Source organism: Schistocerca americana, chromosome 6 (assembly GCF_021461395.2).
Source record: "Schistocerca americana isolate TAMUIC-IGC-003095 chromosome 6, iqSchAmer2.1, whole genome shotgun sequence".
Classification (NCBI taxonomy): Eukaryota; Metazoa; Arthropoda; class Insecta; order Orthoptera; family Acrididae; genus Schistocerca; species Schistocerca americana.
Window position 1 is genome coordinate 373634156 of NC_060124.1, and position 14993 is coordinate 373649148.

Sequence of the window (14993 nt, forward strand, 5' to 3'; positions counted from 1 at the left end):
AGGGAACGTCTGATCCAGGTGTTCAAGACCCATCACTGCAAAGTGAGATGAGGCTTCATATTGTTAGACACATATCCTTTGACGAATAACGTAAGGCATATGATCCAGGAAAGTGGATAGTATATCTCTAATACAAACTGTGTACCCTTGTGAATTTTAGCGGAGAGAAGAAGAAGCGGGCCTAGTAAGCAATCATTTATTAAGCCTGCCCTTATTTTGTGACCGGTAATCTGTGTTTATGCCTCTTCACAACTTTTATCGTAGGTACTCTCATCGGTCGAACATGACGGTGGTGCCTGTCTACCACTGCCGCAGGTGAAACAGGCTTTATCCATCAAAAGTACATTCGCAAGAAAGTGAGGATCGATTGTAAGGCGGTGCCGGAACCATTGACTAAACGCGACACCGGGTGCGAAGTCAGCAAAACCCAAAGCAAGCAGTTTCTTTGATTGGTAGGGGTGTAGCTGCATTTCCCGTAATTCTCGCCACATAGCACTCTGTGGAATAATCCATTTCAGGTGCAGCTGATCGAGTGCTGATTTCAAGCGCCTTATCCACTGGACCAAACACTGCATCTTTGTGTGGAGTGTTAATAGGGATTGCCTACCCTACAGTCTTAACAACAACAGTACTGGTACATTTATTGCATTGTCAGAGGAGCTATCAGGAAGATTTTCGCTATAACTTTCGATTCACTCGTTTCGAGACCAGTGTTCCTCACCTCAGACTGATACATATACAATTTTCAATCATCCCTGAAAGTCCTAATTTCATCACGCAATCACTCTGTATATTTTTTTTATTGTTATTATACTCGTACGTAAACGTGGTACGGTAAAAGTGGGGATGCTGGTGTGTGTAAGCGCGCGTGTGTGTATGTGTGTGAGTGACAGAGAGAGAGAGAGAGAGAGAGAGAGAGAGAGAGAGAGAGAGGTGGGGAGGGGGGGGGGGGGGGGAGAAGAGCAGCGGGAGGGAGACGTAACAATCTACTATGATTTAAAGAGGAGCGAAACTCTGTTTCGAATGGTTTTGAATTGAAGTCCACATCTCACTGTCGTAGCTCTGAACGCTTACAGTGATTTGAAATTCTAGTTTTCAGGTACATCGCAAGATTATATTTGAGAAAGTTTTTAGGATTATCAAAACGGCTGTGTGGCCACTTCCATACTTTTCTTGTTGTTTCTCTTCCCAACAGTTGTTGTCTTCATCTGCTCTAAAGACAAAAACTCATCAACTGGTTCCTTAACGGCATCGGTAAATTTTTACAAATTCTTGATGTGTTCATTGCACATAAATTTTTTAGTACTGCAATTGATTTTCAAACTAACTTTCAAATCTTCTTTCATCAATTTCTCCATTAGATGGTGAAACATTGTTAGATGCACATAGAGATTTCCAGACGAGGAAATAATGTATTGAAATACTACGGTGTATGAACTAATTGTGTTTTGATTACTTCTCGATACAATATTAATATTGTCGTGGTTAAGTGTAAATTACAATGTGCTCTAATTCCAAAATTGTCATCTGCGCGAACGTTAATATTTCGAAAATCTAACAGGACGCAAAGCTATTAATTGACACTCCGAATTCAGAGGTAAAGAGACCTTGACAATTTATTACTTGGTGGATACGACGCTACATAACACTGTGAACCTAGAGTGTTGGAACCATACTGACGATCTAAGTACGAAGAGGGACAGTTATGCACAATTCTCGCAGCATCTAAATCTTCAACCAGTTCTAGGGCCACTGAATATCTTGACAGGTCGTTACGAATGTTCGTATTCAGCGATTACATTTTATATTGTCTCCAATTATCAGAGGATCTTGCCCACCCGGTTGGCCGTGCTGTCTAACGCACGGCTTTTCCGGGCGGGAAGGAGCACCTGGTCCCCGGCACGAATCCGCCCGGCGTATTTGTGTCGAGGTCCGGTGAACCGGTTTTCCATCTGCTCGGCGAATGCGGGCTGGTTCCCCTTATTCCGCCTCAGTTACACTATGTCTGCGATTGCTGCGCAAACAAATTCTCCACGTACGCGTACACCAGTACACCACCATTACTCTACCACGCAAACATAGGAGTTACACTCGTCTGGTGTGAGACGTTCCCTGGGGGGCCCACCGGGGGCCGAACCGCACAATAACTCTGTGTTCGATGTGGGGCGGCGGCGGGGTGAAGTGGACTGCGGTAGTTGTCGTGGGGTTGTGGACCACTGCGGCTGCGGCGGGGCGGAGCCTCTCCGTCGTTTCTAGATCCCCAGTTAACATACATACATACATACATCAGAGAATCTTAGTCCATTTACGTGTAGTTGTTGGAGTAGAAATATTCCATACAAGCCAGTAGTTACAAAACCACCTTCCAGAGCTCAAGTGAAGGGAAGAACCAGTAGTCGAGTGTATTTAGAACAACTAGAATGAAAAACTGAATGAACAGGAAAGTAAACAAACAGCAGTAAAAGCAGCTTGAAGTGCTTTATGTAAACAAATCTTGTTTTCAAAACCAAACCCCCAATACGTCAGAAAACATGTCACCGACCCAACCATACGGTAAGTATGGACTCAGTGTCAATGATAGCCACTTCTACCCACTTTCGAGATCAAATCAGCCCAGGTTCTTAGACAACCACCTAGGAAATTATGGTGATTTAGTGGCGGTTGTGTGGAGTGAGAATTGTGCAGAGATGGCATGTGTTGATATTTCTGCAGAGCCCAAGACACTTCAGGTAGTTTTTTGCTTTCACATTCCTTCGTCAAGTCACAATCAATCGTCACCTTTCCAATCCATCCACCACCTCTGGCTAAGCTACAGATCACTATGTCAGCACAATAAGGTTCTCTGCCTTCGTATTCGTTCAGATGGTGGCTTATACCAGCAAGAGCCCAGACTCCGCAAAAATGGCTATCGGAAGAATTGTGTTCCACATCCAACTTACGGTATTTCGAAGGATTTCTTCCTCCGTGTTTGACGAGTGGCTGCTGAGGACAGTTAATGTCTTACCTCCACCTCTGATTTATTATGCCCTTCTCAGATTGTATTGTATGTTAACCGGGACCTAAAAACGACGGAGAGGTTCCGTCCTCGCCGAAGCCGCAGTGGTCTGCAACCTCACGACGACTACCGCAGTCCACGTCACCCCTCCGCCGCCCCACACCGAACCCAGGGTTATTGTGCGGCTCGGCCCCCGGTGGACCCCCCAGGGAACGTCTCACACCAGACGAGTGTAACCCCAATGTTTGGGTGGTAGAGTAATGGTGGTGTACGCGTACGTGGAGAACTTGTTTGCGCAGCAATCGCCGACATAGTGTAACTGAGGCGGAATAAAGGGAACCAGCCCGCATTCGCCGAGGCATATGGAAAACCGCCTAAAAACCATCCACAGACTGGCCAGTTCACCGGACCTCGACACAAATCCGCCGGTCGGATTCGTGCCTGGGAACAGGCGCTCCTCCCCGCCCGGGTCCCTTCTCAGATGCTTTTGTCCTAAAACAGAACCGCACCAATGAGGTGTTGACCGTTGGCAGGTGGTGCTGGACTACCTGCTAGCGGCCACGGAGTCTGGCGGCCGCCTCAGCGAGACTGAGCTGCAGGACGAGGTGAACACGCTGCTGTCGGCGGGCTACGAGACCACGGCCACCACCATCTGCTTCGCGCTGCTGCTGCTCGGCATGTACCCGCGCGTGCAGGACAACCTGGTCGCAGAGCTGGACGCCGTCTTCGGAGACGACCCGCAGCGAACCCCCACAGCGGCTGACCTGCGTCGCCTGCATTATCTCGACGCTGTCATTAAAGTGAGCTACTTGCACCGCTACCTAACTACACCCACTGTAACTGTCTCCACTGTGGCATTTGCATAAAGCAAATTTCCCCATCTTCTCTTCTATTTAATGTTTGCGGTTTAGTAGCTCACACACTTTTGTAGTTTCTGTGAGCAGCGGGCAGTGTCGTACGCACGAACACTTTTCGAATTTTCGCCACTATCCAGTCCTATAATAGAAGTGAGATATATTTTCTTATTCCATTTTGGCATCATAGAAATCACTTTATGTGCGGTGCAGTGTAATACTGAAATTACAATAGTTACTCCGGAAAGGTAATGTCTTTCCTAATGTGAAAATGTGTTTCAATATACAACATGGCCATATATATCGATACTTGTCGATGCTGTATCTAATAGTTTTGTGTTACATTCTTATTCTACTACATACCACTAATTAGCAAGTCAAATCAAATTTATAAGAAGTAGTTTCAAAAATCTGTTACAAATCAATCAAATTTTTTAAAATAGAAGCTAGTGGCTACTAACACAAAATACTGTTCTCAAGACAGGGAAAATTGTTAAGATATTAGAGCATCTCATTTCATTTCCCTTTAATACGTGATCAGTGGAAGACCTTCTTCTGTTTCAAGGCACAAAATGATGTATGACGGATGAAGTAAGTTTTAACCGTCCACACGTTACGTGACTAGCTTTAAAGGTATGTAGAATTTTTCTCTGTCAGACTCTCTAACTAAAGAAATAGCAACACCCTCCAAATAGCTATAATATATTATGAAGTTTTTGTGGTCTTCAGTACAGAGACTGGTTTGGTGCAGCTCTTAATTGTACTTTATTCTGTGCGATTCTCTTCATCTCAGAATAACTATTGTAACCTACATCTTACTGAATCTGCTTACTGTAAATGTCTCTTGACCTCCCTCTACGAATTTTACCCCATATAATTCCCTAATACTTATCTGGTTATCCCTTGGTGTCTCGGAATGTGTCCCATCAACCTAGCCCTTCTCTTAGTCAAGATGTGCCATAAATATCTTGTTTTATAAGTTCTATTCAAAATTTCCTCATCGACCCACCTTATATTCAGAATTCCTGTGTAGCACCACATTTCGGTAACCTCTGTTTTCCGTTATTTTTTATAAAAAGTGTTTATCGTCCATGCCTCACTTTCATACATGGCTACACTCCAGGCAATTACCTTCGGAAAATATTTCCTAACATTTAAATCTATTTTCGATATTAACAAATTTTTTTGTTTCAGAAATACTTTTCTTGCCATTGTCAGTCTACATTTTATATCTTCTCTACTTCCACTATCATCAGTTATTTTGCTTCCCAAATAGCAAAACTCATTTACTACTGTAAGTGTCTGGTTCTCTAATCTGATTCTCTTACCATCACCTGTTTCAATTCGACTGCATTCCATTATCCTTGTTTGCTTTTGTTGATGCTAATCTTATGTCTTCCTTTCAAGACACTGCAAATAACTGTCAGCTGCTCTTCCAAGTCCACTGCTGTCTCTGACAGAGTTAGCAATGTCAGCGGCAAGCCTCAAAGTTTTTATTTCCTCTCCCTGTACTTTAGTTCTTACTTCAAATTTTTCTTTAGTTTCCTTTACTGTTTGTTCTGTGTACATATTGAATAACATCGGGATAGGCTAGAATCCTGTCTCAATCCCTTCTCATCCGTGCTTCCCTTTCACATCCCTCGACTCTTATAACTGCCCTCTGGTTTCTGTACACGTTGTAAATAGCCTTTCGCTCCTTGCAATTTACTCCTGCTACTTTTAGAATTTCAAAGACAGTATTTTAGTCAACACTAAAAAGCTTTCTCTAAGTCTACAAATCCTGTAAAACTCTGTTTGGCCGGCCGGGGTGGACGAGCGATTCTAGGCGCTACAGTCTGGAACCGCGCGACCGCTATGGCCGCAGGTTCGTATCCTGCCTCGAGCATGGATGTGTGTGATGTCCTTAGGTTAGTTAGTTTTAAGTAGTTCTAATTTCTAGAGGACTGATGACCTAAAAGTCCCTTAGTGCGCAGAGCCATTTTTGAAAAGTTTGTTTGCCTTTCCGCAAGCCATCTTCTAAGATCAGTCGTAGGGTCAATAATGCATCGCGTGTTCCAAAATTTCTCTGGAATCCAAACTGATCTTTCTCGAGGTCAGCTTCTACCAGTTTTTCTATTCTTCTGTAAAGAATTAGAGTTTCTACTTTGCAGCCATGACTTATTAAACTGACAGTTCGATAATTTTCACACCTGTCAGCAACTACTGTCTTTGGAATTGGAATTACAACATCCTTCTTGAAATCTGAGGGTATTTCGCCTGTCTCGTACATGTTGAACAGCAGGTGTAAGAGTTTTGTCAAGGGTGGCTCATCGAAGGCTATTACTAGTTCTGGCGGAATATCTTCTACTACCTGGGCCCTTGTATTGACTTAGGTCTTTCTGAGCTTTATCAGATTCTTCTCGCATTGTCTTATCTGCCATCTCATCTTGATCTACGTTTACTTTCCTTTCTATAAGATTGCTTTCAAGCTCATCTATCTTGTAAAGACCCTCTACATACTCCCACCTTTCGACTCTCCGTTCTTTGATTAGCAGTGGTTTACCATATGAGCTCTTGATATTCATAAAGCTGGTTCTCTTTTCCCCAAAGGCCTCTATAATTTTCCTCTAAGCTGTGTCTATCTTTCTCCTAGAGAAATTTGCTTCTAAATCCTTACATTTTTCCTCTAGGCATTCCTGTTTAGTAATTTTGCTGATCCCATTTTTTAAACTTTCGTATTCACTTTCGCATGCTTCATTTGCTGAATGTTTTAAAATGTTATCCTTGCACTAATAAAATTCTGTATCTCTTGTATTATCCATGGATTTCTATGAGGCTTTGTATTTTTACCTATTTGACCTTCTGCTGCCTTCACTACGTCACCTCTTCAACCTGCTTATTCGTCTTCTGCTGTACTCCTCTCCTCTGCCATAATCAACCGTTGTCTTATGCTCCCACTGAAACTCTCAGGAGACTCTGGGTCTTTGAATTTATCCATGCCTCATCTCTTTAATTTCCTTGCTTTTTCCAGTTTCTTACGTTTTAATCTATCGTTCGTAATCAATTTTTTGTGCTCAGAATCCATATCCGCTCCTGGAAATGTTTTACAATTTAAAATCTGTTTCCTAAATCTCTGTCTAACCATTATATAATCTATCTGAAACCTTATTATCACAAAACAAGTCTTAGCGATAACTAGATTAAGCTTTGTGAAAAATTCTACCAGGCGGCTTCCTCTTTTATTCCTTTCCCCCAGTCCATATTCACATACTATTTTTCCATCTCTTCCTTTTCCTACAACCGAATTCCAGTCCCCATCACAAACATCACATTTAGAGTTTCGTGTCCTTTAACTATCTTTTTTTTTCCTCGTCATACGTTTCCTCAATCTCTTCATAATCAGCGGTGCTAGCTGACATGTAAACTTGTACTACTATGACAGGCGTAGCTTCGTGTCTGTTTTGGCTACAATAATGCGTTCACTATACTGTTCATAGTAGCTTACTCGCATCCCACTCCTGCATTACCCCTATTTGACTTTTTATTTACAACCCTATAGTTAGCTGACCAAAAGTCTTGTTCGTCACTTATCCCCACTATACCTAAATTCAACCTATCCCTTTTTAGTTTTCTATCCTTCCTGTCCGATTAAGGCATCCATCATCCCACGCTCTGATCTACAGAACGCCAGTTTTGTTTCTTCTGATGACGAAATCCTCCTGAGTAGTCCTCTTCCAGAGATACCAACGAGGAACTATTTTACCTACGGAATATTTTACTCAAGAGGATGCCATCATCATTTAACCATACAGTAGAGATGCAAGTCGTCGGAAAAATTGCGGCTGTAGTTTCCCCTTACTTTTAGCCTATAGGAGCACCATGGCACAAGGCCAGGTCAGTCAACCATCTAAATTTTGGCCCCTGCAACTACTAAAAACGCTGCTGTCCCTTTTCAGGAACCACACATTTGTCTAGCCTTTCGACAGATACCCCCGTTGTGGTTTCACGTACGGTACGGCTATCTGTATCACTAAGGCACGAAATCCACCGTACCGACAGCAAAGGACCACGGCTCAGGGGAGGAGGGGGGGAAATATACTACACAGTACTTAAATATGTAGAAGTTATATTACTTTCAGGCGCTACAAAAAACCCAACCACATGTATTGCAACAACAAAAACAGTAGAAAATGGCGATATCTGCTTATGACAGTTTGTAATGTACATTCCTTCGCGTGATTAAAAAATCAGTCGCGGGATTGAAACACCAATCAAGAAACTGCTATCGCTGTGTGTTCCTACCTACACTATCCTCTGGGTACAGCATTCTCCCCTGGTTTATTTTCAGTTTTGGTTCATTTTCTATGTTGTTATTTCAGCAATCCTGTCCTCTCTGTATAGCGTCATGGTTTTATTCGATGAAACAGCTGACAGTTTATTACTTTGTTTTACCTTGTTTGTCGCCAGGGGCGGCAACGACGGGGTTATTGGTACGATTCCTACATGATACTGCAAGGATTCTAATACGGATACCTTCCAGCTGTATCACGTCTTACAACCTATCACTCCCAACAGTGGCTCTGTCTAATTTTGGTCATCTAGCTGGATGCTAGACATTGTGTTAATGTCTACATTGTGAAGATGCAAGATTGTAAGGAAATCGTTTCCCATAAATCCCACTATCATACACGTCTCGTGCTTGCGGACTCTTAAATGGCTTATTATAATGGTTTTAATATTTATACTATGATCATTTTTTGCAGTTACATTTGGCACATGACATTGTAAAAACTAGTAGAAACTACGATACAGTATAAAATTGCTACACACACAGGGAATTTAGTTATCTCAAGTGGACCCTATTGTATGTGCAAACTTAATGATAAATTTATTCCGAATCATGTCGCGTACTTAATTACTGTAGAACATCTTTACTCCAACTGCTTCCATTATATCTGCTGCTCTCAACAGCTATTTCCTTCCCTGCTGCTACTCTTACAGTCCGTCCTCTCTGCTCTCCAAGCTGCCTCTTTCACAATTGATACTGTCTTAATCGACACTCTCACAGAGGCTACCCTCACAATGGATGCTTTCATAACAAGTATTTTCAGTACTGTTGTTCTCATGACGGGTACACTGTCAACCACTACTTTCAGGACTCCCACGGTCAAATTGGATCATAATTTGTCAATGACTTTTCTCAAAACCGACATTTTCACAAGCACTACTCTCAGAACTACTATTTTTAGCTGTCATCAATCACATCCACAACCGTCTCTGTCACAACTCACAACTGCTACCCTCTCAACGACAACTCTCAAAACTTGTTACAAACACATCTGCTTTACGAACATATACTACGTTATCGTCTGCATTATTTTGATAGAGAATTTTATTTGTGTGACCATAGTTGATGAAGCATTTCTTTAAACAGAAATTCCTTGGTTTCGGGGTCGTAATTTTGTTCACGAGTGCTCCTGGTTCCCTCTGCTCACACCCCCGACACAAATCATACAGTTGCTCAGAGGATCAAAGAAAACTTCATTATCATCTCAAACAGGAACCCAACTCATACAGTTACATTCGGTGGTGATGACAATGAAAATTCGATCTGTTGACGAAAATACAGTTTCAAAGCCTGTTTTACATATAAATCTTCGTCGGAAATTGTACTGCACGCTTTCTCGGAAGACTGTTTGTAGCAATTAGTTCAGGAGCCCACTCGTAATGTTAATGATTACGAAAGCATACTTGACCTCTTTGTAGCAATCAATGTTGAACAGGTAGGGAGCATCATTACTGATACAGGAATTAATGACTAAAAATTTGTTGTAAAGAGACTGTATACCGCGACATCCAAATCAACCAAAAATAAGAGCAAAATATGACTATTTAGAAATTCACTTCACGACTTCCTAAGAGACATATTCCTATCCGTCCTAACTATGTAAGCATGGACAAGATATGGCTTCAGTTCAAAGAAATAATGTCGACAGCTGTTGAGAGACATCTATATCAAATAAATAAATAAGAGACGGATCTGATCCCCAGACGTACAAAGAACAGATCAGAACAGTGTTACAGAAGCGACCAGAAAAGCATACCCATTCTAAAAGAACGCAAAATCCAGAAGGTGACCGGAGTTTTACAGATGTTAGAAATTCAGCGCGTAATTAAATGCAAGGTGCTCTTAATAGTTTCGAACCCGAAAATCTGTGTCGCAAAGTAGCAGAAAATAAAAAAAAAGAAAATTTAGTCGCATGTAAATACCTCCACGGCACGATAGCGATGTTAATGTTACCGATGACAGTGCTACTAAAGAACAGCTACTAAATGCAAACTTCCGAAATTCGTTCACCAAAAAGACGAAGTTGTTGTTGTTGTTGTGGTCTTCAGTCCTGAGACTGGTTTGATGCAGCTCTCCATGCTACTCTATCCTGTGCAAACTTCTTCATCTCCCAGTACCTACTGCAACCTACATCCTTCTAAATCTGCTTGGTGTATTCATCTCTTGGTCTCCCTCTACGATTTTTACCCTCCACGCTGCCCTCCAATGCTAAATTGGTGATCCCTTGATGCCTCAGAACATGTCCTACCAATCGATCCCTTCTTCTAGTCAAGATGTACCACAAACTTCTCTTCTCCTCAATCCTATTCAATACCTCCTCATCAGTTATGTGATCTACCCATCTAATCTTCAGCATTCTTCTATAGCACCACATTTCGAAAGCTTCTATTCTCTTCTTGTCCAAACTATTTATCGTCCATGTTTCACTTCCATACATGGCTACACTCCATACAAGAACTTACAGAAACGACTTCCTAACACTTAAATCTATACTCGATGTTAACAAATTTCTCTTCTTCAGAAACGCTCTCCTTGCCATTGCCTGTCTACATTTTATATCCTCTCTACTTCGACCATCACCAGTTATTTTACTCCCCAAATAGCAAAACTCCTTTACTACTTTAAGTGTCTCATTTCCTAATCTAATTCCCTCAGCATCACCCGATTTAATATGACTACATTCCATTATCCTCGTTTTGCTTTTGTTGATGTTCATCTTATATCCTCCCTTCAAGACACTGTCCATTCCGTTCAACTGCTCTTCCAAGTCCTTTGCTGTCTCTGATAGAATTACAATGTCATCGGCGAATCTCAAAGTTTTTATTTCTTCTCCATGAGTTTTAATACCTACTCCGAATTTTTCTTTTGTTTCCTTTACTGCTTGCTCAATATACAGATTGAATAACATCGGGGACAGGCTACAACCCTGTCTCACTCCTCTTCCAACCATTCCTTCCCTTTCATGTCCCTCGACTCTTATAACTGACATCTGGTATTTGTACAAATTATAAATGGCCTTTCGCTCCCTGTATTTTACCCCTGCCACCTTCAGAATTTGAAAGAGAGTATTCCAGTTAACATTGTCAAAACCTTTCTCTAAGTCTACAAATGCTAGAAACGTAGGTTTGCCTTTTCTTAATCTTCCTTCTAAGATAAGTCGTAAGTACTTTAAACATAGCTGCGCTACAGCAATGGTTCCACGTAAATCAAACTAAGAACAGCCGACCAGTTGCAAAGGATAAAGCAATCTTTACCTAGGTTTCAATAGATATAAATCTATCTTCTTCAGAAGATGCAGTATTATAACAACATGAAGTGATATGTCCTTATCGTTTAGGCAAACATCTGCATAGTTACATTAATCATCAGGGCTATGTTTTATATGATTAATGTAACTATGCAGATGTTTGCCTAAACGATAAGGACATATCACTTCATGTTGTTATAATACTGCATCTTCTGAAGAAGATAGATTTATATCTATTGAAACCTAGGTAAAGATTGCTTTATCCTTTGCAACTGGTCGGCTGTTCTTAGTTTGATATAAGTCGTAAGGTTAGTATTGCCTCACGTGTTCCAACATTTCTACGGAATCCAAACTGATCTTCCCCGAGGTCCGCTTCTACTAGTTTTTCCATTCGTCTGTAAAGAATTCGCGTTAGTATTTTGCAGCTGTGACGTATTAAACTGATAGCTCGGTAATTTTCACATCTTTCAACACCTGCTTTCTTTGGGATTGGAATTATTATATTCTTCTTGAAGTCTGAGGGTATTTTACCTGTCTCATACATCTTCCTCACCAGATGGTAGAGTTTTGTCAGGACTGGCTCTCCCAAGGCCGTCAGTAGTTTTAATGGAATGTTGTCTACTCCCGGGGTCTTGTTTCGACTTAGGTCTTCCAGTGCTCTGTCAAACTCTTCATGCAGTGTCTTACCTCCCATTTCGTCTTCATCTACATCCTCTTCCATTTCCATAATATTGTCCTCAAGTACATCGCCCTTGTATAAACCCTCTATATACTCCTTCCACCTTTCCGCCTTCCCTTCTTTGCTTAGAACTGGGTTTCCATCTGAGCTCTTGATGTTCATATAAATGGTTCTCTTCTCTCCAAAGGTCTCTTTAATTTTCTTGTAGGCGGTATCTAACTTACCCCTAGTGAGATAAGCCTGTACATCCTTACATTTGTCCTCTATCCATCCCTGCTTAGCCATTTTGCACTTCCTGTCGATCTCATTTTTGAGACGTTTGTATTCCTTTTTGTCTGCTTCATTTACTGCATTTTTATATTTTCTCCTTTCATCAATTAAATTCAATATTTCTTCTGTTACCCACGGATTTCTATTAGCCCTCGTCTTTTTACCTACTTGATCGTCTGCTGCCGTCACTACTTCATCCCTCAGATCCACCCATTCTTCTTCTACTGTATTTCTTTCCCCCATTCCTGTCAATTGTTCCCTTATACTCTCCCCGAAACTCTGTACAACCTCTGGTTTAGTCAGTTTATCAAGGTCCCATCTCCTTCAATTAGCACCTTTTTGTAGTTTTTTTCAGTTTTAATCTACAGTTCATAACCAATAGATTGTGGTCAGAGTCCACATCTGCCCCTGGAAATGTCCTACAATTTAAAAACTGGTTCCTAAATCTCTGTCTTACCATTATGTAATCCATCTGATACCTTTTAGTATCTGAAGGATTCTTCCATGTATACAACCTTCTTTTATGATTCTTGAACCAAGTGTTAGCTATGATAAAGTTACGCTCTGTGCAAAATTCTACCAGACGGTTTCCTCTTTCATTTCTTCCCCCCAATCCATATTGACCTATTATGTTCCCTTCTCTCCCTTTTCCCACTGACGAATTCCAGTCATCCATGACTATTAAAGTTTCGTCTCCCTTCACTACCGGAATAATTTCTTTTATCTCATCATACAGTTCATCAATTTCTTCATCATCTGCAGAGTTAGTTGGCATATAAACTTGTACTACTGTAGTAGGCGTGGGCTTTGTGTGTATCTTGGCCACAATAATGCGTTCACTTTGCTGTTTGTAGTAGCTTACCCGCACGCCAATTTTTTTATTCATTATTAAACCTACTCCTGCATTACCCCTATTTGATTTTGTATTTATAACCCTGTATTCACCTGACCAAAAGTCTTGTTCCTCCTGCCACCGAACTTCACTAATTCCCACTATATCTCACTGTAACCTATGTATTTCCCTTTTAAATTTTCTAACCTACCTGCCCGATTAAGGGAACTGACATTCCACGCTCCGATCCGTAGAACACCAGTTTTCTTTCTCCTGATAACGACGTCCTCTTGAGTAGTCCCCGCCCGGAGATCCGAATGGGGGACTATTTTACCTCAGGAATATTTTACTCAAGAGGACGCCATCATCATTTAATCATACAGTATAGCTGCATGCCCTCGGGAAAAATTACGGCTGTAGTTTCCCCTTGCTTTCAGTCGATCTCAGTACCAGCACAGCAAGGCCGTTTTGGTTAATGTTACAAGGCCAGATCAGTCAATCATCCAGACTGTTGCCCCTGCAACTACTGATAAGGCTGCTGCCCCTCTTCAGGAACCACACGTTTGTCTGGCCTCTCAACAGATACCTCTCCGTTGTGGTTGCACCTACGGTACGGCCATCTGTATCGTTGAAGCACGCAAGCCTCCCCACCAACGGCAAGGTCCATAGTTCATGGGGGCGGGGGGGGGGGGGGGAGGGGGGGGGAAGACGAAATTTTAAGTCCCACAATTATAATCAAGAACTGCAGCAAACACGAGTAACTTAAAATTACACATCTTTGGTGTAGTGAACCAGTTCAAATCATGCACTAAAGAAAAATTTTCTGGTCCAAACTGCACACCAGTTACGTTCGTTTCAGAGTATGCACCACACTTAGCAATCATTTACAACTGCTAGCTCGAAGAAAGATCCGTACCGGTGCCTAAAGATTAGGAAGTTGCACTGGTTACATCAGTTCTCAAAAATGGAAACAGGAGTAATCCGCTGAATAACAGACTCATATAACTGATATCGATTTGCAGTAGTGTTCTGAAACATACACTGTGTCCGAACATGATGAGCTACCTGGAAGAAAACGATCTATTGACACAGTCGGCATGGATTCATAAAATATAATTCTTGTGCCACATAATAGCTCTGTATTATTAGCTCTGTATTCTCATGAAGTAATGAATTCGCATTTGCGAATAATGAACTACTATTAGCTGTATAATGGAAAGACGACATTGAAAATTTGTGACAGGGGCGGATTACCCACTTATCACGAGCGATTCTGTACATCTAGATTCCCAAATGCTTTTTGACATCGTTTCTCACAAGCGATTCCCAATCACATTGGACGCCCATGGAGTGCTGTCTCAGTTGTGGGACTGGCTTAGTGATTTCCTGTTAGACAGATCACAGTCCGTAGCAAGTGGCGAAGGGTGATCGAGAAAAACAGAAGTGATATACTCAAGGAAGTGTTATACCCCCTGTGCTGTTCGTAATCTATATGAACAATATGGGCGATATTTATTGTCTAGTAAAGTCGTCAGAAGATCACAACCAGTTGCAAAATGATTTAAACACAATATATGTACGGCGCGAAAATTCGAACGGTCACATAGTTGATATACATGAAATGAAACAGCATTTTCGAATAATGAACTGCCATCACCTGTATAATGGAATGACGAAAATGCAAATTTGTGGCAGGTGTGGTTTACCCACTTATCACGAGCAATCACCTTAACGTTCTTAAAATTAGGCTATCCGTTCACGACTCAAGACCAAACTTCCATATTTCATC

At 41.6% G+C, this 14993-nt stretch overlaps 1 protein-coding gene across 1 annotated transcript in view; it reads left to right on the forward strand.

The window, feature by feature from the left end:
* Positions 1-14993, forward strand: part of LOC124620154 (probable cytochrome P450 4e1) — a 79980-nt gene that overhangs the window by 34079 nt on the left and 30908 nt on the right. The window contains exon 4 of the mRNA XM_047146823.1: positions 3529-3795. Within this exon, the coding sequence (XP_047002779.1) occupies positions 3529-3795 (267 nt within the window). The remainder of the gene's footprint in view (positions 1-3528; positions 3796-14993) is intronic.